The 26,305-nt window shown below is 43.3% G+C and overlaps 1 protein-coding gene across 1 annotated transcript in view; it reads left to right on the plus strand.

Annotated features, from left to right (window-relative positions):
- The first annotated feature begins 9,555 nt into the window (after positions 1-9,555).
- Positions 9,556-26,305, plus strand: part of LOC139541711 (uncharacterized) — a 42,030-nt gene continuing 25,280 nt past the window's right edge. Inside the window, exons 1-4 of the mRNA XM_071346662.1 lie at positions 9,556-9,611; positions 9,880-9,963; positions 10,339-10,529; positions 18,250-18,389. Coding sequence (XP_071202763.1) covers positions 9,609-9,611; positions 9,880-9,963; positions 10,339-10,529; positions 18,250-18,389 — 418 coding nt within the window. The 5' untranslated portion in view covers positions 9,556-9,608. The remainder of the gene's footprint in view (positions 9,612-9,879; positions 9,964-10,338; positions 10,530-18,249; positions 18,390-26,305) is intronic.

A 26,305-nucleotide genomic window follows, 5' to 3' on the forward strand; every position in this document is an offset into this window, starting at 1 on the left:
TGTAATGGTCTTGTGGGTAGACAGACTTTGCCCAAAAACCTTCTTAATTAAATGTTAACTGCGAGGTAGGCTTACCTGACAAAGATATCATGATTATTTGGTTCAATTGGGTGGTCATTGTTTTGCAAACTGCCATAACATATGCAGCAGCAGTAGGCCTAACAGAAACATGTCTAGACAAACACATTTCTCTATAAATTTCGCAATTAAAGGGGAATTACACAAAAACGATTGATTTGTTTGTTTTTTCCAGACATCAAAATGTGTCTTCTGATATGATTTTAAGCATTGACATGCTCTCAAAAGATCAATGTTGGTTGTTCCTCTATGAATAACTGTAATATTGAAATAAACTGTGAAACAGAAACAAAAATCCGGAAAAATAACATCTAACAGAATTCTGGAAAATACCAAATATAATATGCCAAATAGTAACCACCTGCCAAAAAAGTGTCCCCCTGCGTCACAATTGGATTCGATGAGTTCTAGCTTCGGTTGCTAGGGCTATTTACTAGAATTTGCTCAATTCTGACTGGCCTACGTAATGAACCAAAGCGTCCGTTGTTATACTGGTTGCTTAGCTCTGTTTACATTTACATTTAAGTCATTTAGCAGACGCTCTTATCCAGAGCGACTTACAAATTGGTGCATTCACCTTATGATATCCAGTGGAACAACCACTTTACAATAGTGCATCTAACTCTTTTAAGGGGGGGGGGTTAGAAGGATTACTTTATCCTATCCTAGGTATTCCTTAAAGAGGTGGGGTTTCAGGTGTCTCCGGAAGGTGGTGAATGACTCCGCTGACCTGGCGTCGTGAGGGAGTTTGTTCCACCATTGGGGTGCCAGAGCAGCGAACAGTTTTGACTGGGCTGAGCGGGAACTGTACTTCCTCAGAGGTAGGGAGGCGAGCAGGCCAGAGGTGGATGAACGCAGTGCCCTTGTTTGGGTGTAGGGCCTGATCAGAGCCTGAAGGTACGGAGGTGCCGTTCCCCTCACAGCTCCGTAGGCAAGCACCATGGTCTTGTAGCGGATGCGAGCTTCAACTGGAAGCCAGTGGAGAGAGCGGAGGAGCGGGGTGACGTGAGAGAACTTGGGAAGGTTGAACACCAGACGGGCTGCGGCGTTCTGGATGAGTTGTAGGGGTTTAATGGCACAGGCAGGGAGCCCAGCCAACAGCGAGTTGCAGTAATCCAGACTGGAGATGACAAGTGCCTGGATAAGGACCTGCGCCGCTTCCTGTGTGAGGCAGGGTCGTACTCTGCGAATGTTGTAGAGCATGAACCTACAGGAACGGGTCACCGCCGTCACCGCCTGTTATACCTCGTAGCGGTCGCGTAGGACACAGGACGCGTGCAGTTCTAGTTCTATTTCACCTCAGAAGCGCTCGCTCAGTCCGCACAAAATGATTACCTCAGAATTGCTCTTCAAGGACGGTGTTTTTGACGGTGACAACCTGCTGACTACCTGCTGCTTCAGAGGACTGGAAAGAGAACACTTTTTTTTACCATATATTTGTCTTTATATAAGAAAATATTGTTCAATAGGAATAAATCATTTCAGCTGTTTTTAGATTTGACGTTGCTAGCTACAGTACTTATTTAGCTAGCTAATGTACTCAGCCTGCCTAGTCAGCTAACCATCTAGCTAGCTAGCCAGACAGTTTAATTTAGCTAACGTTAGCTAGCTAACTGTTAATGTAGCTTTCTGTATGTATGTAGCTTGCACTTCAATGGCATCCCTCTGAGATTTTATTTTATCTTTCCAACCAGGCGAAGTACTATGAAGACACCACTGATCTCGACAAGAGGCGCAACATTTGCAGTGTTGCCAACTCCTCAGTAAGGAAAGTAGCTACTGGCTGTCCTAAAAGTCGCAAAATGACGTCATCGCCTAATTTGCATAATTGGCCATGTGCATGTAATTGTGATGGAAGCTGTAGAAGAGCGGAATAACGTTGTGGGAGAGACAAAAAGTGAGTAAAAAACACCCAAAATATGTTTAGAACTACAAATTAACTTTCTTCTGTCGATTCTTGTTTTTTTTTATGTCACAATTCCAGCCCTCCTTTATCCGGGCTTGGGACCGGCAAAAGTGACCCTCTGGAGACACTCTGGCGGAACTACTTAGTTTTTAATTTTCGATTTTTTTGTTTTTAATTTAAATTAATTTTTCTTCATTTGGTTTTGTTTTTAACCTTATGGTCCACTTAGGAGCCTACAACAAGTCACAGTAAAACATGAAAATGTTTAACCATAACATTTTTTGTTTTGTTTTTATATACAATCTACATTAACAATCTAAATGAACCAAAAAGAGACAATAGAAAAAACTGTCAATGGCAATGTGAGAAAATTATGTTAACTAGTCTGGTCCTAAATCAGGTTAATTGTTTTTTCTTATGTAAGCCAGGGCGGGATCAGCCAGTGGTGGCTTCCCGCATGCGCGATTCATTTGCAGTCTGGACGCGGAGGGGTGAACATCTTCTGCTCTGACTGCAGCTGGGAGGGACTGCTGCGTGAGGACTGGGCCACCTGTGAGTGCTTTTGGACGGGGATGGGGCCCACGGCAGCACCCGCTTCACGTCAGAGTCAACAAAAGTCTCAAATAACACCAGAAAAAGTCGCTAGATTTGTCGCTAGTCGCTTTTTTGAAAATGTGTCACTAGAGGGGTCTGAATACTCGCTAAATATAGCGACAAAGTCGCTAAGTTGGCAACACTGAACATTCGTAGGGTGTAGAGAAATTCACAACTCAGGGTAACGTTAACTGCTTAACTTACAGTACCAGTCAAAAGTTTGGACACACCTACTCAATCAAGGGTTTTTCTTTATTTTTGCTATTTTCTACATTGTAGAATAATAGTGAAGACATAAAAACTATGAAATAACATGATATGGAATCAAAAATATGTTAAATCAAAATATATTTTATATTTCAGATTCTTCAAAGTAGCCACCCTTTTGCCTTGATGAAAGCTTTGCACACTCTTGGCTTCACCTGGAATGCTTTTCCAACAGTCTTGAAGGAGTTCCCACATATGCTGAGCACTTGTTGGCTAAAGCCTATCAGAAGCTTCTAAAGCCATGACATTTTCTGGAATTTTCCAAGCTGTTTAAAAGCACAGTCAACTTAGTGTATTTAAACTTCTGACTCACTGGAATTGTGATACAATGAATTATAAGTGAAGTAATCTGTCTGTAAACAATTTTTTGAAAAATGACTTGTCATGCACAAAGTAGATGTCCTAACCGACTTGCCAAAACTATAGTTTGTTAACAAGAAATTTGTGGAGTGGTTGAAAAAAAGAGTTTTAATGACTCCAACCTAAGTGTATGTAAACTTCCGATTTCAACTGTACATCACTGCTGCGTACTTTGAATGGTGAGTTTTCTCGTCGTTTTGAGGATTTCAAAGTGTTGGAAAATGACATGCTGTTGGTTTCCTCTCCTTTCACCTTCAATGTGGATAACGCTCTCACTGACCTGCAACTTGAGCGTATCGATCTTCAGTCTGATGCAGTGATTGGAGAACTATTCAAAACAATGCCACTGACGAGGTTCTATGCATCTCTCGATGAACACAACTTTACAAAGATTAAGAGTCGAGCTCAGAAGATGTTTGTACTGTTTGGGTCAACCTATGTATGTGAACAGACATGTTCAGTGATGAAATATAACAAGCCAAGACACAGATCATCTCTTACTGACTCTCACCTCTCACCAATCCTGCTCATAGCGACTTCAGAACCTATACCTGACTTCACTGCTCTAGTCAATGCCCATCAGAGACTTCACTGCTCTAGTCAATGCCCATCAGAGACTTCACTGCTCTAGTCAATGCCCATCAGAGACTTCACTGCTCTAGTCAATGCCCATCAGAGACTTCACTGCTCTAGTCAATGCCCATCAGAGACTTCACTCCTCACACTGATTGAATGTAATGTTGAGCTCTCTCTTTCTTGTTTTTGTGCATACCCGTTAACAAGAGTTCTGTCCGTGGTGCTAAATGCACAGTGTACTTTTCCCTCCGTGTAGTTCATTGCATGTTTAATAATGAAAATACCTACCAAAAGGAGAACATGGATGTGGTTTATTTCTGTGCATATCTGTACGTGATTTACAGTAGCTATATCTGTCAACAGTCACATGTATAATCCTAAAATGTGATTCTGGCCCGCGATGCCAAAAATATATTCTAATGTGGCCCTCCATGGAAAATAATTTCCCAGGCCTGTTGAATACATTGAATATATTCACTGATCATGTACTCTACCTTGGCAAATAAAGGTGTGGTTCAGGTATTTGTATTTATTATGGATCCCCATTTAGTTCCTGTCAAGGCAGCAGCTACTCTTCCTGGGGTTTATTATGGCTCCCCATTAGTTCCTGTCAAGGCAGCAGCTACTCTTCCTGGGGTTTATTATGGGTCCCCATTAGTTCCTGCCAAGGCAGCAGCTACTCTTCCTGGGGTTTATTATGGGTCCCCATTAGTTTCTGCCAAGGCAGCAGCTACTCTTCCTGGGGTTTATTATGGATCCCCATTAGTTCCTGCCAAGGCAGCAGCTACTCTTCCTGGGGTTTATTATGGGTCCCCATTAGTTCCTGCCAAGGCTGCAGCTACTCTTCCTGTGGTTTATTTTGGATCCCCATTAGTTCCTGTCAAGGCAGCAGCTACTCTTCCTGGGGTTTATTATGGATCCCCATTAGTTCCTGTCAAGGCAGCAGCTACTCTTCCTGGGGTTTATTATGGATCCCCATTAGTTCCTGTCAAGGCAGCAGCTACTCTTCCTGGGGTTTATTATGGATCCCCATTAGTTCCTGCCAAGGCAGCAGCTACTCTTCCTGGGGTTTATTATGGATCCCCATTAGTTCCTGCCAAGGCAGCAGCTACTCTTCCTTGGTTCCAGCAACATTAAGGTAGTCATACAATTTTTAAAACATTACAATACTTTCATTACAGAATTCACAACACATTAAGTGTGCTCCCTCAGACCACTACCCAACTACCACATATCTACAGTACTAAATCCATGTGTATGTGTGTGTAGAGTGCGTATGTTATGGTGTGTATGTGTTTGTATGCATGTCTGTGCCTATGTTTGTGTCTCTTCAGTCCCCGCTGTTCCATAAGGTGTATTTTTATCTGTTTTTTAAATCTAATTTTACTGCTTGCATCAGTTATCTGATGTGGAATAGAGAGTTCCATGTAGTCATGGCTCTATGTAGTACTGTGCACTTCCCATGGTCTGGACTTTGGGACTATGAAGAGACCTCTGGTGGCATGCATGGGTGGACTGTGAAGAGACCTCTGGTGGCATGTCTTGGGGGGTATGCATGGGTGTCTAAGCTGTGTGCTAGTCGTTTAGACAGCTCGGTGCTTTCAACATGTTCAACCTCTCGCAAATACAAGTAGTGATGAAGTCAATCTCTCCTCTACTTTGAGCCAGGAGAGATTGACATGCATATTATTGATTGTTTGCTGTCTGTGTACATCCAAGGTCCAGCAGTGCTGCCAATTGCAATTTTCCTATGTCCCTCTTTGTGGCACCTGACCACACGACTGAACAGTAGTCTAGGTGCCACAAAACGAGAGCCTGTTGGACTTGCCTTGTTGATAAGAAGGCAGTGCAGTGTTTCATTATGGACTGACTTCTCCCCATCTTAGCCACTGTTGTATCAATATGTGTTGACCATGACAGTTTACAATCCAGAGTTACTTCAATTTAGTCACCTCAACTTGCTCATTTATTACACAATTTAGCTGAGGTTTAGGGTTTAGTGAATTTGTCCCAAGTACATTGCTTTTAGTTTTTGAAATAATTAGGACTAACTTAGTCTGAGACATTTCAGTCATATCCAATATCAGGAGTTTCAAACTCGTCTTTGGTGCTGTGTCTGCGTGTATTATTTTTATATATATACACACACACAGAATTTTCAAAAACTGTACACTACACTTCCTATGCATCATGTAAATACTATCAAACAGGTTAATCTCTAATTTCCTTCATCTGATCTGAGGACACAGGATTGGTGTAGTATTTCACCAAATTAGAGACTAATATCAACCAATAGAGAATGTGAAATGCTTTATTGGAAGTTCATTATCCAAGTGTTATAAATGCATTATAAATACAAGTTCAATCTGTACTTCGATGCACATCTGATGTGCATTAAAACAACAGAGGAAGAAAGAAGAGGTGGGGAGAGGAGCTGGGACGACGACACATGATTAATGAATTACAGTGAACTTCATATTCTCTCAGGTCATTACAATTACATAGTGTCTCTAGCGGTCTCTCTTAACCAGCCTTGGGCCCTCAGTTGGTTCAAGGGATATCTTAGAGGGGGTGAGGTGGCGATGACGGGACTGGGGGTTGGAATCCTCGCTCACATCAAAACACACCTGCAGACAGGAGACGGAAAAATACAAGTATTAATCCTGTTAATACTGTCAGTCATCAAAATCATCAGGGGGTGAAATACAAAACTGACCTTGGATCATTATCTCTGGTTCTACTACATCTCTGTGTTTCAATGTAAAGCATTTCTTTAATATTTCCTGTTTACCCGGCCAAGTGACCTCTTACCTTTGATCATGCTGTGCCCTCTGTCAGGCATTTCAGAAGCGGGAGGTGTTCACCGGTACAGCTGATATAACCTAGGGGAGAGGGATGAAGTGAAGGATATATTTATTGAGAAAATAAGGTATTTAAAGAGTGTTCAACAGGAATCTGTGTGTTGCCTCACCTGGTGTCCACACTGAATGTCTGCAGAGTACTTTATGCTGAAAAACATGCACAGACACATAAGGATAAACAATATAACGTAGTTACATACACTACACGACCAAAGGTATGTGGTCACCTTCTCGAACATTTCATTCCAAAATCATGGGCATTAATATGGAGTTGGTCCCCTATTTGCTTTAATAGCAGCCTCCACTCTTCTGGGAAGGATTTCCACTAGATGTTGGAACATTGCTGCAGGGACTTGCTTTCATTCAGCCACAACAGCGTTAGTGAGGAAAGGCGATTAGGCCTGACTTGCAGTTGGCATTCCAATTCATCCCAAAGGTGTTTGATGGGGTTGAGGTCAGGGCTCTGTGCAGGCCAGTCAAGTTCTTCAACACCGATATCGACAAACTATTTCTGTATGGACCTCGCCTTGTGCACAGGAACATTGTCATGCTGAAACAGGAAAGGCCTTCCCCAAACTGTTGCCACAAAGTTCAGAGCACAGAATAGTCTAGAATGTCATTGTATGCTGTAGCTTTAATATTTCCCTTCACTGGAACTAAGGGTCCTAGCTGGAACCATGAAAAACAGCTCCAGACCATTATTCCCCCTCCACTAAACTTTAGTTGGCACTATGCATTGGGACAGGTAGTGTTCTCCTTGCATCCGCCAAACCCAGATTCGTCCGTCGGACTGCCGGATGGTGAAGTATGACTCCACTCCAGAGAACGCGTTTCCGCTGCTCCAGAGTCCAATGGCGGCGAGCTTTACACCACTCCAGCTGACCTTTGGCATTGCGTATGGTGATCTTAGTCTTGTGTGTGCTGCTCGGCCATGGAAACCCATTTCATGAAGCTCCAGACAGAACAGTTCTTGTGCTGACGTTGCTTCCAGAGGCAGTTTGAAACTCGGTAGTGAATGTTGCAACCGAGGACAGATGATTTTTACACGCTACGCACTTCAGCACTCGGTGGTCCTGTTCTGTGCGCTTGTGTGGCCTACAATACTTTACAATAACAGCACTTACAGTTGACCGAGGCAGCTCTAGCAGGGCAGAAACTGACTTGTTCGAAAGGTGGCATCCTATGACGATTGAAAGTCGAAAGTCACTGAGCTTTTCAGTAAGGCCATTCTACTTCCAATGTTTGTCTATGGAGATTACATGGCTGCGCGCTGGATTTTATACACCTGTCAGCAACGGGTGTGTCTGAAATAGCCAAATCCACTAATTTGAAGGGGTGTCCACATACTTTTGTATATATAGTGTACATGGTTGGTCCTCTTGCCTATTCTTTGAAGGTGGAAGGAGCCACAGTTATACACCTGAGCCTGCTTACTGCACAACACAATCAATCAGATTGATACACAAGTGGTGGTTTAAAGTACTACTTAAGTATTTTTTGGGTTATCTGTACATTACAATTTATATTCCTGACAACTTCCTAAAGAAAATAAGGTACTTTTTACTCCTTACATTTTCCCTGACACCCAAAAGTACTCGTTACATTTTGAATGCTTAGCAGGACAGGAAAATAGTCTAATTCACGCACTTATCAAGAGAGCATCCCAGGCCATCCCTACTGCCTCTGATCTGGCAAACTCACTAAACACACATGCTTCATTTGTAAATTGTCTTGGTGTTGAATTGCCCCTGGCTATCCGTAAATAAATAAACAATTAAATCGTGTAGTCTGGTTTGCTTAATATAAGAAAGGTTAAATTATTTATACTTTTTACTTTTGATACTGAAGTACATTTAAAACTAAATACTTTTAGACTCAAGTAGTATTTTACTGGGTGACTTTTACTTGAGTCATTTGCTTTTAATAAGTTATCTTTACTTTAACTCAAGTAGGAAAATTGGGTACTTTTTCCACCAGTGTGTGTAGGTGTGAGTTGTAAATGCAACATGCAACAATTTGAACGATATTACTGAGTTAGAACTCATAAAGAAATCAGTCAATTGAAATCAATTATTTAGGCCCAAATCTATGAATTTCACATGACTGGGAATGGGCACAGCCATGGGAGGGCATAGGCCCACCCACTTGGGAGCCAGGCCCAGCCGATCAGAATAATTTTTTTCCCCCACAAAAGGGCTTTATTACAGACAGAAATACTCCAGTTTCATCAGCTGTGTGGGTGGCTGGTCTCAGACGATCCCGCAGGTGAAGAAGCCGGATGTGGAGGTCATGAGATTGCGTGGTTTACGCGGTCTGCGGTTGTGAGACCGGTTGGACGTACTGGACAATTTTCTAAAATGATGTTGGAGGAGGCTTATGGTAGAGAAATTGACTTTCAATTCTCTGCCAACAGCTCTGATGGACATTCCTGCAGTCAGCATGCCAATTGCATGCTCCCTCAACACTTTAAACATCTGTGGCATTGTGTTGTGTGACCAAACTGCACATTGTAGAGTGGCCTTTTATTATCCCCAGCAAAAGGTGCACCTGTGTAATGATCATGCTGTTTTCAAATTCTTCATATGACACACCTGTCAGGTGGATTAATTATCTTGGCAAAGATGAAATGCTCACGAACAGGGATGTAACAAATTTGTGCACAACATGTGAAAGAAATAAGCTTTTTATGCGTATGGAACATATCTGGGATATTTTATTTCAGCTCATGAAAAATGGGACCATCACTTTACATGCTGCGTTTATATTTTTTGTTCAGTATAGTAGTATATATTTTTGTTTTACACGTAAGACCCAAACGGGGTTCCATAGCATTGAAACGTTGCGAACTTATACTGAACCACAGGAGGGCGCTGTTCTACCACTACACATCTTGTTTCTGTCTCCCCTGTTTGTGTTGGCTCCTGTTGGTGTGTCGCTATGGTAACTGTCATGACGCATGCATTAACATGGTTAGTTGTTTGGCGAGCTGGAAAGATAGCTGATTGTAGTTAGCTTGTTAAATGAGAGGAACTATTCTGTCAAGGCTGTGTGGAAGATGTAACGGAAGTTGTTAGCAGGCTACCAGTGTCATAAACGGTAGCTAGCTAGGTATTTAAGTTCAAAGATGTGTCCAACTCCGTTTGGCTGATAGCTAACGTTAGCTGCCACTTAAGTAGCTCAACTGACAGTATAACGTTATATAGCTATGTTGCTAATGTATTTCTGATGTAATTTCAGTGTCTAAAGATGACAACCAGACTTCTTGCCTCATTTAATGTCTTGGACAACCACTCCAAGAAAGTCCTGGATGGGCATGCAAGGGCAAGTAGTTGACTAACTTAGCCCTAACCTTTATTTAGTTAGCTATCAAGCTAACGTTCTTGTTACGATACTTCTTAATTTGACTTAGTTTGATTTATTCACCGGCATTACAGGACGTTGGTTTGTTCCATCAATGAAGGTTTTAGCTATTTCAACTAATCTAAAATACTAGTTAAAATTATCTTAATCTTATAATAAATATATTTATATTGTTGACTATGGTTAGTAATATTGTTATCATTTCAGAACGAACACAGTACATGCTCCACAATATGTTTAATGTATATTAACCCCAAATAGTACATAGCTAAACTTTAGATTTCCCCCCTTTATCCACCTGGAAGTAAATTGTTGTGAACCTGTTAACTTCTTCAGAAGAATCGTCTGCTGAGCCATGCCCCCCGATGCTGCTGTGCCTCCTGCAGGAAGCCAGACCTGGTCCTGCCTCTGACTGTCAACTGTGACTGGGACTTTGAGTTCCCCAGCGCTTGCAGGACCCCCATCTCCAAACACAAGACCACCACTGACATCAACGTGGAGCAAGAGTTTCTGCACAACAAATTACGGTATAATTAGTCAGAATAAACCATTGACTTTGGGTAAGAGGAAGAAACTACGGCATAATTAGAACTAAATGAACTTTTGGGTTAGAGTAGGAGGTGTCTATAGGTTTAGAGTAGTAGGAGGTGTCTTAGTCCTAATAAACTATTGGGTTAGAGTAGGAGTTGTCTTAGTCCTAATAAACTATTGGGTTAGAGTAGGAGTTGTCTTAGTCCTAATAAACTATTGTGTTAGTGTAGGAGGTGTCTTAGTCCTAATAAACTATTGGGTTAGAGTAGGAGTTGTCTTAGTCCTAATAAACTATTGTGTTAGTGTAGGAGGTGTCTTAGTCCTAATAAACTATTGGGTTAGAGTAGGAGTTGTCTTAGTCATAATAAACTATTGTGTTAGTGTAGGAGGTGTCTTAGTCCTAATAAACTATTTGGTTAGAGTAGGAGTTGTCTTAGTCCTAATAAACTATTGTGTTAGTGTAGGAGGTGTCTTAGTCCTAATAAACTATTTGGTTAGGAGGTGTCGTAGTCCTAATAAACTATTGGGTTAGTGTAGGAGGTGTCTTAGTCCTAATAAACTATTGGGTTAGGAGGTGTCTTAGTCCTAATAAACTATTGGTTTAAAGAAGGTGTCTTGGTCCTAATAAACTATTGGTTTAGAGAAGGTGTCTTAGTCCTAATAAACTATGGGGTTAGGAGGTGTCTTAGTCCTAATAAACTATTGGGTTAGGAGGTGTCTTAGTCCTAATTAACTATTGGGTTGGGAGGTGTCTCACACGTAACCCAAACCGCGTGCGCCATCGTGCGCTATCGTGCAAAAAGGTATTTTGTCCCCTACACCAAACGCGATCACGACATGCAGGTTAAAATATCAAAACAAACTCTGAACCAGTGACATTAATTTGGGCACAGGTCGAAAAGCATTAAACATGTATGGCAATTTAGCTAGTTAGCTTGCACTTGCTAGCTAACATTAATTTGTCCTATTTAGCTAGCTTGCTGTTGCTAGCTAATTTGTCCTGGGATATAAACATTGAGTTGTTATTTTACCTGAAATGCACAAGGACCTCTTCTCCGACAATTAATCCACACATAAAATGGCCAACCGAATCGTTTCTAGTCATCTCTCCTTCCAGGCTTTTTCATCGTTTAAATTATATGGTGATCGCATCTAAACTTTCATTGTATTACCACGACAACCGGCAACAAAGTTCGTCTTTCAATCACCCACGTGGGTATAACCAATGAGGAGATGGCACATGGGTACCTGCTTCTATAAACCAATGAGGAGATGGGAGAAGCAGGACTTTCAGCGCGATCTGCGTCAGAAATAGGAATTACTTCTATTTTAGCCCCTGGCAACGCAGGCGCTCGTTGGTGTGATTAACCTGGCGGAACCCCCCCCACATTCCACTGAAAGGGCAGCGCGCGAAATTCAAAAGATATTTTTTAGAAATATTTAACTTTCACACATTAACAAGTCCAATACAGCAAATGAAAGATAAACATCTTGTGAATCCAGCCAACATGTCCGATTTTTAAAAATGTTTTACAGCGAAAACACCACATATATTTATGTTAGCTCACCACCAAATACAAAAAAGCACAGACATTTCTTTCACAGCACAGGTAGCTTGCACAAAACCCCCAAATAGAGATAGAATTAGTCACTAACCAAGAAACAACTTCATCAGATGACAGTCTTATAACATGTTATACAATAAATCTATGTTTTGTTCGAAAAATGTGCATATTTCAGGTATAAATCATAGTTTTACATTGCAGCTACAATCACAAATAGCACCGAAGCAGCAAGAATAACTACAGAGAGCAACGTGAAATACCTAAATACTCATCATAAAACATTTATGAAAAATACATGGTGTACAGCAAATGAAAGATAAACATCTTGTGAATCCAGCCAATATTTCAGATTTTTTAAGTGTTTTACAGCGAAAACACAATATAGCATTATATTAGCGTACCACAATAGCCAACCACACAACCGCATTCATTCACCGCATAGGTAGCGATCGCAAAAAACCAGCAAAAGATATAAAATTATTCACTAACCTTGACAAACTTCATCAGATGACAGTCCTATAACATCATGTTACACAATACATATATGTTTTGTTTGAAAATGTGCATATTTAGCGGTACAAATCGTGGTTTTACAATGTGAATACGTAGCCAAACTGCACAAAATTATCCAGATATATTTCTGACACTCACCTAATCTAATCAAAGAACTCATCATAAACTTTACTAAACAATACATGTTGTACAGCAAATGAAACATACACTAGTTCTTAATGCAATCGCCGTGTTAGAATTATAAAAATAACTTTAGTACGACATACAGCTTACGTTATAGCGAGACAGCGCCTGCAATGAAGGCGGAAAATAGTACTAAACATTTTCCACAGAAATACGAAATAACATCATAAATGGTTCCTACTTTTGCTGAGCTTCCATCAGAATGTTGTACAAGGAGTCCTTTGTCCAGAATAATCGTTGTTTGGTTGTAGAATGTCCTCTTCTCCTGTCGAATTAGCAACCAAAGCTAGGCAAGTGGCGCGAAGTTGTCCATCTTCACCAAACGCAGAGAACGGAAAACGCCAAAACTCCCGATAAACGTTCAATAATCTGATAAAACTACTTTAAAAAAACATACTTTACGATGATATTATCACATGTATCAAATAAAATCAAAGCCGGAGATATTAGCCGTCTATACCGAAAGCTTTTCAGAAGGCAATCCAGGGTTCCTTCCCGCGCCTTGCTGAACAAAGGAAATTTGGGGTCACGTCATTCCAAGAGCTCTTGTTCGACCTCAGATCAAGCTAGACACCCCATTCCACCTCCCACTGCCTGTTGACATCTAGTGGAAGGCGTATGAAGTGCATGTATATCCATAGATTTCAAGCAAATGAATAGGAAGGCCCTGGAACAGAGCCTCGATTTCAGATTTTTCACTTCCTGACAGGAAGTTTGCTGCAAAATGAGTTCTGTTTTACTCACAGATATAATTCAAACGGTTTTAGAAACTTGAGAGTGTTTTCTATCCAATAGTAATAATAATATGCATATTGTACGATCTAGAATAGAGTACGAGGCCGTTTAAATTGGGCACGATTTTTTCCCAAAGTGAAAATAGCGCCCCCCTTTCCCAAAGAAGTTAACAGTGTGATTATTATATATATTTTTTAAGTATTAGGTGAACAATGGATAAGTAAAGAAATAAAAGCAGTAAAAAAGACAGTAAAAAATGTCAGTAGAGAGGCTATATACAGTAGAGAGGCTATATACAGTAGAGAGGCTATATACAGGAGAGGCTATATACAGTAGAGAGGCTATATACAGTAGAGAGGCTATATACAGTAGAGGCTATATACAGTAGAGGCTATATACAGTAGAGGCTATATACAGTAGAGGCTATATACAGGAGAGGCTATATACAGTAGAGAGGCTATATAGAGTAGCGAGGCTCTATACAATAGGGAGGCTCTATATAGTAGGGAGGCTATAACAGTAGTGAGGCTATATATAGTAGAGGCTATAACAATAGTGAGGCTATATACAGTAGTGAGGCTATAACAATAGTGAGGCTATATACAGTAGTGAGGCTATATACAATAGTGAGGCTATATACAGTAGAGAGGCTATATACAGTAGAGAGGCTATATACAGTAGAGAGGCTATATACAATACTGATGCTATATACATGCAACCGGTTAGTTGTGCTGATTGAGGTAGTATGTAAATGTAGGTATGGTTAAAGTGACTATGCATATAGGATAAACAGAGAGTAGCAGCAGCGTAAAAGTGGGGGTGGTGGGTGGCGGGACACAATGCAGATAGTCCAGGTAGCCAATGTGTGGGGACACCGGTTAGTCGGGCTAATTTAGGTAGTATGTACATGAATGTTTTGTTAGTGACTATGTATATATGATAAACGGAGTAGCAGCAGCGTAAAAGAGGGGTTGGGTTGGGTAGCCATTTGATTACCTGTTCAGGAGTCTTATGGCTTGGTAGTAAAAACTGTTGAGAAGCCTTTTGGTCCTAGACTTGGCACTCCGGTACCGCTTGCCATGCGGTAGTAGAGAGAACAGTTTATGACTGGGGTGGCTGGGGTCTTTGACACTTTTTAGGGACTTCCTCTGACACCGCCTGGTGTAGAAGTCCTGGATGGCAGGCAGCTTAGCCCCAGTGATGTACTGGGCCGTACGCACTACCCTCTGTAGTGCCTTGCGGTCGGAGACCGAGCAGTTGCCGTACCAGGCAGTGATGCAACCGGTCAGGATGCTCTCAATGTTGCAGCTGTTGAACCTTTTGAGGATCTGAGGACGCATGCCAAATCTTTTTAGTTTCCTGATGGGGAATAGGCTTTGTCGTGCCCTCTTCACGACTGTCTTGGTGTGTTTGGACCATTCTAGTTTGTTGGTGATGTGTGGTGTGGACACCAAGGAACTTGAAGCTCTCAACCTGCTCCACTACAACCCTGGCGATGAGAATGGGGGCGTGCTTGGTCCTCCTTTTCCTGTAGTCCTTAGTCTTGATCACGTTGAGAGAGAGGTTGTGGTCCTGGCACCACACTAGCCACGTGGGTGAACAGGGAGTACAGGAGGGGACGGAGCACGCACCCCTGAGGGGCTCGAGTGTTGAGGATCAGTGTGGCAGATTTGTAGTTACCTACCCTTACCACCTGGGGGCGGCCCGTCAGGAAGTCCAGGATCCAGTTGCAGAGGGAGGTGTTTAGTCCCAGGATCCTTAGCTTAGTGGTGTTGAACGCTGAGCTGTAGTCAATGAATAGCATTTTCACGTAGGTGTTCTTTTGTCCAAGTGGGAAAGGGCAGTGTGGAGTGCAATAGCGATTGCATCATCTGTGGATCTGTTTGGGTGGTATGCAAATTGGAGTGGGTCTAGGGTTTCTGGGATAATGGTGTTGATGTGAGCCATTACCAGCCTTTCAAAGCACTTCATGGCTACGGATGTGAGTTCTACAGGTCTGTAGTCGTTTAGGCAGGTTACCTTCGTGTTCTTGGGCACAGGGACTATGGTGGTCTGCTTGAAACAGGTCGGTATTACAGACTCAATCAGGGACATGTTGAAAATGTCAGTGAAAACACCTGCCAGTTGGTCAGCACATGCCCGGAGCACACATCCTGGTATTAGGCACATCTGGCCCCGCAGGCTTGTGAATGTTGACCTGTTTAAAGGTCTTACTCACGTCGGCTACGGAGAGCGTGATCACACAGTCGTCCGTAACAGCTGATGCTCTCATGCATGCCTTTGGGTGAGCGGTTTCCACGAAAGCCACGAAAAGTATAGATGAAAACTCTCTTGGCAAATAGTGTGGTCTGCAGTTTATCATAAGATACTCTACTTTAGGCGAGCAAAATCTAGAGACTTCCTTAGATTTCGTGCACCAGCTATTGTTTACAAATATGCACAGATCGCCCCCCCCTCGTCTTACCGGAGTGTGCTGTTCTATCTAGCCGGTGCAGCGTATATCCCGTAGCTGAATATCCATGTCGTCATTCAGCCACAATTCCGTGAAACATAAGATGTTACAGTTGATGTCCCGTTGGTAGGATATTCGTAATTTATTGTCCACTGATTGCACATTGGTGAGTAATATTGATGGTAACGACTACTTTCCCACTCGCCTTCTGCGGATCCTTACGAGTCACCCTGTTCTGTGTCCTCTGTTCCTGTGTCTCTTCCTCTTTCCAATAACTGGGATTATGGCCTTTGTTTGGAGAATGTCCTGTGCGTCCTGCTTGTTGAAGAAAAGATCTTTGTCTAATCCGAGGTGAGTGATCGCTGTCCTGATATTTTTTTCCGTAAGATACGGTGACAGAAACATTATGTACAGTCGTGGTCAAAAGTTTTGAGAATGACACAAATATACATTTTCACAAAGTTTGCTGCTTCAGTGTCTTTAGATATTTTTGTCAGGTGGAATACTGAAGTATAATTACAAGCATTTCATAACTGTCAAAGGCTTATATTGACAATTACATGAAGTTGATGCAAAGAGTCAATATTTACAGTGTTGACCCTTCTTTTTCAAGACCTCTGCAGTCCGCCCTGGCATGCTGTCAATTAACTTCTGGGCCACATCCTGACTGATGGCAGCCCATTCTTGCATAATCAATGCTTGGTGTTTGTCAGAATTTGTGGGGTTTTGTTTGTCCACCTGCCTCTTGAGGATTGACCACAAGTTCTCAATGGGATTAAGGTCTGGGGAGTTTCCTGGCCATGGACTCGAAATATCGATGTTTTGTACCCTGAGCCACTTAGTTATCACTTTTGCCTTATGGCAAGGTGCTCCATCATGCTGGAAAAGGCATTGTTCATCACCAAACTGTTCCTGGATGGTTGGGAGAAGTTGCTCTTGGAGGATGTGTTGGTACCATTCTTTATTCATGGCTGTGTTCTTAGGCAAAATTGTGAGTGAGCTCACTCCCTTGGCTGAGAAGCAACACCACACATGAATGGTCTCAGGATGCTTTACTGTTGGCACTGTTGGCAGGACTGATGGTAGCGCTCACCTTGTCTTCTCCGGACAAGCTTTATTTTCCGGATGCCCCAAACAATCGGAAAGGGGATTAATCAGAGAAAATGACTTTACCCCAGTCCTCAGCAGTCCAATCCCTGTACCTTTTGCAGAATATCAGTCTGTCCCTGATGTTTTTCCTGGAGAGAAGTGGCTTCTTTGCTCCCCTTCTTGACACCAGGCCATCCTCCAAATGTCTTCTCCTCACTGTGCGTGCAGATGCACTCACACCTGCCTGCTGCCATTCCTGAGCAAGCTCTGTACTGGTGGTGTCCCGATCCCGCAGCTGAATCAACTTTAGGAGACGGTGCTGGCGCTTGCTGGACTTTATTGGGCGCCCTGAAGCCTTCTTCACAACAATTGAACCGCTCTCCTTGAAGTTCTTGATGATCCGATAAATGGTTGATTTAGGTGCAATCTTACTGGCAGCAATATCCTTGCCTGTGAAGCCCTTTTTGTGCAAAGCAATGATGACGGCACGTGTTTCCTTACAGGTAACCATGGTTGACAGAGGAAGAACAATGATTCCAAGCACCATCCTCCTTTTGAAGCTTCCAGTCTGTTATTCGAACTCAATCAGCATGACAGAGTGATCTCCAGCCTTGTCCTCGTCAACACTCACACCTGTGTTAACGAGAGAATCACTGACATGATGTCAGCTGGTCCTTTTGTGGCAGGGTTGAAATGCAGTGGAAATGTTTTTGGGGGATTCAGTTAATTTGCATGGCAAAGAGGGACTTGCAATTCATCTGATCACTCTTCCTAACATTCTGAAGTATATGCAAATTACCATCATACAAACGGAGGCAGCAGACTTTGTGAAAATTAATATTTGTGTCATTCTTAAAACTTTTGGCCACGACTGTACGAAATAAGTTACAAATAACGCGAAAACCCCCCACAAATGCACAATTGGTTGGGCTCCCGTAAAACTGCTGCCATTTCTTCCGCCGCCATTTTCGATGTTGGGTTAGGGTATGAAGTACCTATTGGCTACGTGGGGTGTATTGTCTTAGGGTAGGAGTTTTCTTAGTACAAATACACTATTGGGTTGGGGTAGGAAGTGTCTTAGTACTAATATATTGTGTCTCATGTCTAGGGCCCTAACCCTTGGTAGACGCTTCATTTGTAGGACCTAACCCTGTACCTGTACAAATGTCTTACGTCCAGCGTATCAAAGCCAGCAACAGCAGCCTCGTCCATCACAGAAGACTCCAGCTGCAAGCTGAAGGAGGCCGTCCGCAGCAGAGTGAGCGTCTGCACCTTCACCAGCCCTGAATACCTTCCCTGGAAGATTGGACACAGGACAGGTGGGTTAGGGTTAAAGGGGGTACTATCCTCTCATCCTCACCATGTAATACTGTCCTCCTCTACCTCTAACCCTACTCATCCTCACCATGTAATACTGTCCTCCTCTAACCCTACTCATCCTCACCATGTATTACTGTCCTCTACCTCTAACCCTACTCATCCTCACCATGTAATACTGTCCTCCTCTAACCCTACTCATCCTCACCATGTAATACTGTCCTCTACCTCTAACCCTACTCATCCTCACCATGTAATACTGTCCTCCTCTACCTCTAACCCTACTCATCCTCACCATGTAATACTGTCCTCCTCTAACCCTACTCATCCTCACCATGTATTACTGTCCTCCTCTACCTCTAACCCTACTCATCCTCACCATGTAATACTGTCCTCCTCTACCTCTAACCCTACTCATCCTCACCATGTAATACTGTCCTCCTCTAACCCTACTCATCCTCACCATGTAATACTGTCCTCTACCTCTAACCCTACTCATCCTCACCATGTAATACTGTCCTCCTCTAACCCTACTCATCCTCACCATGTATTACTGTCCTCCTCTAACCCTACTCATCCTCACCATGTATTACTGTCCTCCTCTACCTCTAACCCTACTCATCCTCACCATGTAATACTGTCCTCTATCTCTAACCCTACTCATCCTCACCATGTAATACTGTCCTCTACCTCTAACCCTACTCATCCTCACCATGTAATACTGTCCTCTACCTCTAACCCTACTCATCCTCACCATGTAATACTGTCCTCTATCTCTAACCCTACTCATCCTCACCATGTAATACTGTCCTCCTCTACCTCTAACCCTACTCATCCTCACCATGTATTACTGTCCTCCTCTATCTCTAACCCTACTCATCCTCACCATGTAATACTGTCCTCCTCTATCTCTAACCCTACTCATCCTCACCATGTATTACTGTCCTCCTCTACCTCTAACCCTACTCATCCTCACCATGTAATACTGTCCTCTACCTCTAACCCTACTCATCCTCACCATGTAATACTGTCCTCCTCTAACCCTACTCATCCTCACCATGTAATACTGTCTTCCTCTACCTCTAACCCTACTCATCCTCACCATGTAATACTGTCCTCCTCTACCTCTAACCCTACTCATCCTCACCATGTAATACTGTCTTCCTCTACCTCTAACCCTACTCATCCTCACCATGTATTACTGTCCTCCTCTACCTCTAACCCTACTCATCCTCACCATGTAATACTGTCCTCCTCTACCTCTAACCCTACTCATCCTCACCATGTAATACTGTCCTCCTCTAACCCAACTCATCCTCACCATGTAATACTGTCCTCCTCTACCTCTAACCCTACTCATCCTCACCATGTAATACTGTCCTCCTCTACCTCTAACCCTACTCATCCTCACCATGTATTACTGTCCTCCTCTACCTCTAACCCTACTCATCCTCACCATGTAATACTGTCCTCCTCTACCTCTAACCCTACTCATCCTCACCATGTAAAACTGTCCTCCTCTACCTCTAACCCTACTCATCCTCACCATGTAATACTGTCCTCTACCTCTAACCCTACTCATCCTCACCATGTAATACTGTCTTCCTCTATCTCTAACCCTACTCATCCTCACCATGTAATACTGTCCTCCTCTACCTCTAACCCTACTCATCCTCACCATGTAAAACTGTCCTCCTCTACCTCTAACCTTACTCATCCTCACCATGTATTACTGTCCTCCTCTACCTCTAACCCTACTCATCCTCACCATGTAATACTGTCCTCTATCTCTAACCCTACTCATCCTCACCATGTAATACTGTCCTCCTCTACCTCTAACCCTACTCATCCTCACCATGTAATACTGTCCTCTATCTCTAACCCTACTCATCCTCACCATGTAATACTGTCCTCCTCTACCTCTAACCCTACTCATCCTCACCATGTAATACTGTCCTCCTCTACCTCTAACCCTACTCATCCTCACCATATATTACTGTCCTCCTCTACCTCTAACCCTACTCATCCTCACCATGTAATACTGTCCTCCTCTAACCCTACTCATCCTCACCATGTAATACTGTCCTCCTCTAACCCTACTCATTCTCACCATGTAATACTGTCCTCTATCTCTAACCCTACTCATCCTCACCATGTAATACTGTCCTCTACCTCTAACCCTACTCATCCTCACCATGTAATACTGTCCTCCTCTACCTCTAACCCTACTCATCTTCACCATGTAATACTGTCCTCTACCTCTAACCCTACTCATCCTCACCATGTAATACTGTCCTCTACCTCTAACCCTACTCATCCTCACCATGTAAAACTGTCCTCCTCTACCTCTAACCCTACTCATCCTCACCATGTAATACTGTCCTCTACCTCTAACCCTACTCATCCTCACCATGTATTACTGTCCTCCTCTACCTCTAACCCTACTCATCCTCACCATGTAATACTGTCCTCTACCTCTAACCCTACTCATCCTCACCATGTAATACTGTCCTCCTCTACCTCTAACCCAACACATCCTCACCATGTAATACTGTCCTCTACCTCTAACCCTACTCATCCTCACCATGTAATACTGTCCTCCTCTACCTCTAACCCTACTCATCCTCACCATGTAATACTGTCCTCCTCTACCTCTAACCCTACTCATCCTCACCATGTAATACTGTCTTCCTCTACCTCTAACCCTACTCATCCTCACCATGTAATACTGTCCTCTACCTCTAACCCTACTCATCCTCACCATGTAATACTGTCCTCCTCTACCTCTAACCCTACTCATCCTCACCATGTAATACTGTCCTCCTCTACCTCTAACCCTACTCATCCTCACCATGTAATACTGTCCTCCTCTACCTCTAACCCTACTCATCCTCACCATGTAATACTGTCCTCCTCTAACCCTACTCATCCTCACCATGTATTACTGTCCTCCTCTACCTCTAACCCTACTCATCCTCACCATGTAATACTGTCCTCCTCTAACCCTACTCATCCTCACCATGTAATACTGTCCTCTACCTCTAACCCTACTCATCCTCACCATGTAATACTGTCCTCCTCTACCTCTAACCCTACTCATCCTCACCATGTAATACTGTCCTCCTCTAACCCTACTCATCCTCACCATGTATTACTGTCCTCCTCTACCTCTAACCCTACTCATCCTCACCATGTAATACTGTCCTCTACCTCTAACCCTACTCATCCTCACCATGTAATACTGTCCTCCTCTAACCCTACTCATCCTCACCATGTAATACTGTCCTCTACCTCTAACCCTACTCATCCTCACCATGTAATACTGTCCTCCTCTAACCCTACTCATCCTCACCATGTATTACTGTCCTCCTCTAACCCTACTCATCCTCACCATGTATTACTGTCCTCCTCTACCTCTAACCCTACTCATCCTCACCATGTAATACTGTCCTCTATCTCTAACCCTACTCATCCTCACCATGTAATACTGTCCTCTACCTCTAACCCTACTCATCCTCACCATGTAATACTGTCCTCTATCTCTAACCCTACTCATCCTCACCATGTAATACTGTCCTCTATCTCTAACCCTACTCATCCTCACCATGTAATACTGTCCTCCTCTACCTCTAACCCTACTCATCCTCACCATGTAAAACTGTCCTCCTCTACCTCTAACCTTACTCATCCTCACCATGTATTACTGTCCTCCTCTACCTCTAACCCTACTCATCCTCACCATGTAATACTGTCCTCTATCTCTAACCCTACTCATCCTCACCATGTAATACTGTCCTCCTCTACCTCTAACCCTACTCATCCTCACCATGTAATACTGTCCTCTATCTCTAACCCTACTCATCCTCACCATGTAATACTGTCCTCCTCTACCTCTAACCCTACTCATCCTCACCATGTAATACTGTCCTCCTCTACCTCTAACCCTACTCATCCTCACCATATATTACTGTCCTCTTCTACCTCTAACCCTACTCATCCTCACCATGTAATACTGTCCTCCTCTAACCCTACTCATCCTCACCATGTAATACTGTCCTCCTCTAACCCTACTCATTCTCACCATGTAATCCTGTCCTCTATCTCTAACCCTACTCATCCTCACCATGTAATACTGTCCTCTACCTCTAACCCTACTCATCCTCACCATGTAATACTGTCCTCCTCTACCTCTAACCCTACTCATCTTCACCATGTAATACTGTCCTCTACCTCTAACCCTACTCATCCTCACCATGTAATACTGTCCTCTACCTCTAACCCTACTCATCCTCACCATGTAAAACTGTCCTCCTCTACCTCTAACCCTACTCATCCTCACCATGTAATACTGTCCTCTACCTCTAACCCTACTCATCCTCACCATGTATTACTGTCCTCCTCTACCTCTAACCCAACACATCCTCACCATGTAATACTGTCCTCTACCTCTAACCCTACTCATCCTCACCATGTAATACTGTCCTCCTCTACCTCTAACCCTACTCATCCTCACCATGTAATACTGTCCTCCTCTACCTCTAACCCTACTCATCCTCACCATGTAATACTGTCTTCCTCTACCTCTAACCCTACTCATCCTCACCATGTAATACTGTCCTCTACCTCTAACCCTACTCATCCTCACCATGTAATACTGTCCTCCTCTACCTCTAACCCTACTCATCCTCACCATGTAATACTGTCCTCCTCTACCTCTAACCCTACTCATCCTCACCATGTAATACTGTCCTCCTCTACCTCTAACCCTACTCATCCTCACCATGTAATACTGTCCTCCTCTAACCCTACTCATCCTCACCATGTATTACTGTCCTCCTCTACCTCTAACCCTACTCATCCTCACCATGTAATACTGTCCTCCTCTAACCCTACTCATCCTCACCATGTAATACTGTCCTCTACCTCTAACCCTACTCATCCTCACCATGTAATACTGTCCTCCTCTACCTCTAACCCTACTCATCCTCACCATGTAATACTGTCCTCCTCTAACCCTACTCATCCTCACCATGTATTACTGTCCTCCTCTACCTCTAACCCTACTCATCCTCACCATGTAATACTGTCCTCTACCTCTAACCCTACTCATCCTCACCATGTAATACTGTCCTCCTCTAACCCTACTCATCCTCACCATGTAATACTGTCCTCTACCTCTAACCCTACTCATCCTCACCATGTAATACTGTCCTCCTCTAACCCTACTCATCCTCACCATGTATTACTGTCCTCCTCTAACCCTACTCATCCTCACCATGTATTACTGTCCTCCTCTACCTCTAACCCTACTCATCCTCACCATGTAATACTGTCCTCTATCTCTAACCCTACTCATCCTCACCATGTAATACTGTCCTCTACCTCTAACCCTACTCATCCTCACCATGTAATACTGTCCTCTACCTCTAACCCTACTCATCCTCACCATGTAATACTGTCCTCTATCTCTAACCCTACTCATCCTCACCATGTAATACTGTCCTCCTCTACCTCTAACCCTACTCATCCTCACCATGTATTACTGTCCTCCTCTATCTCTAACCCTACTCATCCTCACCATGTAATACTGTCCTCCTCTATCTCTAACCCTACTCATCCTCACCATGTATTACTGTCCTCCTCTACCTCTAACCCTACTCATCCTCACCATGTAATACTGTCCTCTACCTCTAACCCTACTCATCCTCACCATGTAATACTGTCCTCCTCTAACCCTACTCATCCTCACCATGTAATACTGTCTTCCTCTACCTCTAACCCTACTCATCCTCACCATGTAATACTGTCCTCCTCTACCTCTAACCCTACTCATCCTCACCATGTAATACTGTCTTCCTCTACCTCTAACCCTACTCATCCTCACCATGTATTACTGTCCTCCTCTACCTCTAACCCTACTCATCCTCACCATGTAATACTGTCCTCCTCTACCTCTAACCCTACTCATCCTCACCATGTAATACTGTCCTCCTCTAACCCAACTCATCCTCACCATGTAATACTGTCCTCCTCTACCTCTAACCCTACTCATCCTCACCATGTAATACTGTCCTCCTCTACCTCTAACCCTACTCATCCTCACCATGTATTACTGTCCTCCTCTACCTCTAACCCTACTCATCCTCACCATGTAATACTGTCCTCCTCTACCTCTAACCCTACTCATCCTCACCATGTAATACTGTCCTCCTCTAACCCTACTCATCCTCACCATGTATTACTGTCCTCCTCTACCTCTAACCCTACTCATCCTCACCATGTAATACTGTCCTCTACCTCTAACCCTACTCATCCTCACCATGTAATACTGTCCTCCTCTAACCCTACTCATCCTCACCATGTAATACTGTCCTCTACCTCTAACCCTACTCATCCTCACCATGTAATACTGTCCTCCTCTAACCCTACTCATCCTCACCATGTATTACTGTCCTCCTCTAACCCTACTCATCCTCACCATGTAATACTGTCCTCTACCTCTAACCCTACTCATCCTCACCATGTATTACTGTCCTCCTCTACCTCTAACCCTACTCATCCTCACCATGTAATACTGTCCTCTATCTCTAACCCTACTCATCCTCACCATGTAATACTGTCCTCTACCTCTAACCCTACTCATCCTCACCATGTAATACTGTCCTCTACCTCTAACCCTACTCATCCTCACCATGTAATACTGTCCTCTATCTCTAACCCTACTCATCCTCACCATGTAATACTGTCCTCCTCTACCTCTAACCCTACTCATCCTCACCATGTATTACTGTCCTCCTCTATCTCTAACCCTACTCATCCTCACCATGTAATACTGTCCTCCTCTATCTCTAACCCTACTCATCCTCACCATGTATTACTGTCCTCCTCTACCTCTAACCCTACTCATCCTCACCATGTAATACTGTCCTCTACCTCTAACCCTACTCATCCTCACCATGTAATACTGTCCTCCTCTAACCCTACTCATCCTCACCATGTAATACTGTCTTCCTCTACCTCTAACCCTACTCATCCTCACCATGTAATACTGTCCTCCTCTACCTCTAACCCTACTCATCCTCACCATGTAATACTGTCTTCCTCTACCTCTAACCCTACTCATCCTCACCATGTATTACTGTCCTCCTCTACCTCTAACCCTACTCATCCTCACCATGTAATACTGTCCTCCTCTACCTCTAACCCTACTCATCCTCACCATGTAATACTGTCCTCCTCTAACCCAACTCATCCTCACCATGTAATACTGTCCTCCTCTACCTCTAACCCTACTCATCCTCACCATGTAATACTGTCCTCCTCTACCTCTAACCCTACTCATCCTCACCATGTATTACTGTCCTCCTCTACCTCTAACCCTACTCATCCTCACCATGTAATACTGTCCTCCTCTACCTCTAACCCTACTCATCCTCACCATGTAAAAGTGTCCTCCTCTACCTCTAACCCTACTCATCCTCACCATGTAATACTGTCCTCTACCTCTAACCCTACTCATCCTCACCATGTAATACTGTCTTCCTCTATCTCTAACCCTACTCATCCTCACCATGTAATACTGTCCTCCTCTACCTCTAACCCTACTCATCCTCACCATGTAAAACTGTCCTCCTGTACCTCTAACCTTACTCATCCTCACCATGTATTACTGTCCTCCTCTACCTCTAACCCTACTCATCCTCACCATGTAATACTGTCCTCTATCTCTAACCCTACTCATCCTCACCATGTAATACTGTCCTCCTCTACCTCTAACCCTACTCATCCTCACCATGTAATACTGTCCTCTATCTCTAACCCTACTCATCCTCACCATGTAATACTGTCCTCCTCTACCTCTAACCCTACTCATCCTCACCATGTAATACTGTCCTCCTCTACCTCTAACCCTACTCAT

The sequence above is a fragment of the Salvelinus alpinus genome, chromosome 16 (genome assembly GCF_045679555.1).
Source record: "Salvelinus alpinus chromosome 16, SLU_Salpinus.1, whole genome shotgun sequence".
NCBI lineage: Eukaryota > Metazoa > Chordata > Actinopteri > Salmoniformes > Salmonidae > Salvelinus > Salvelinus alpinus.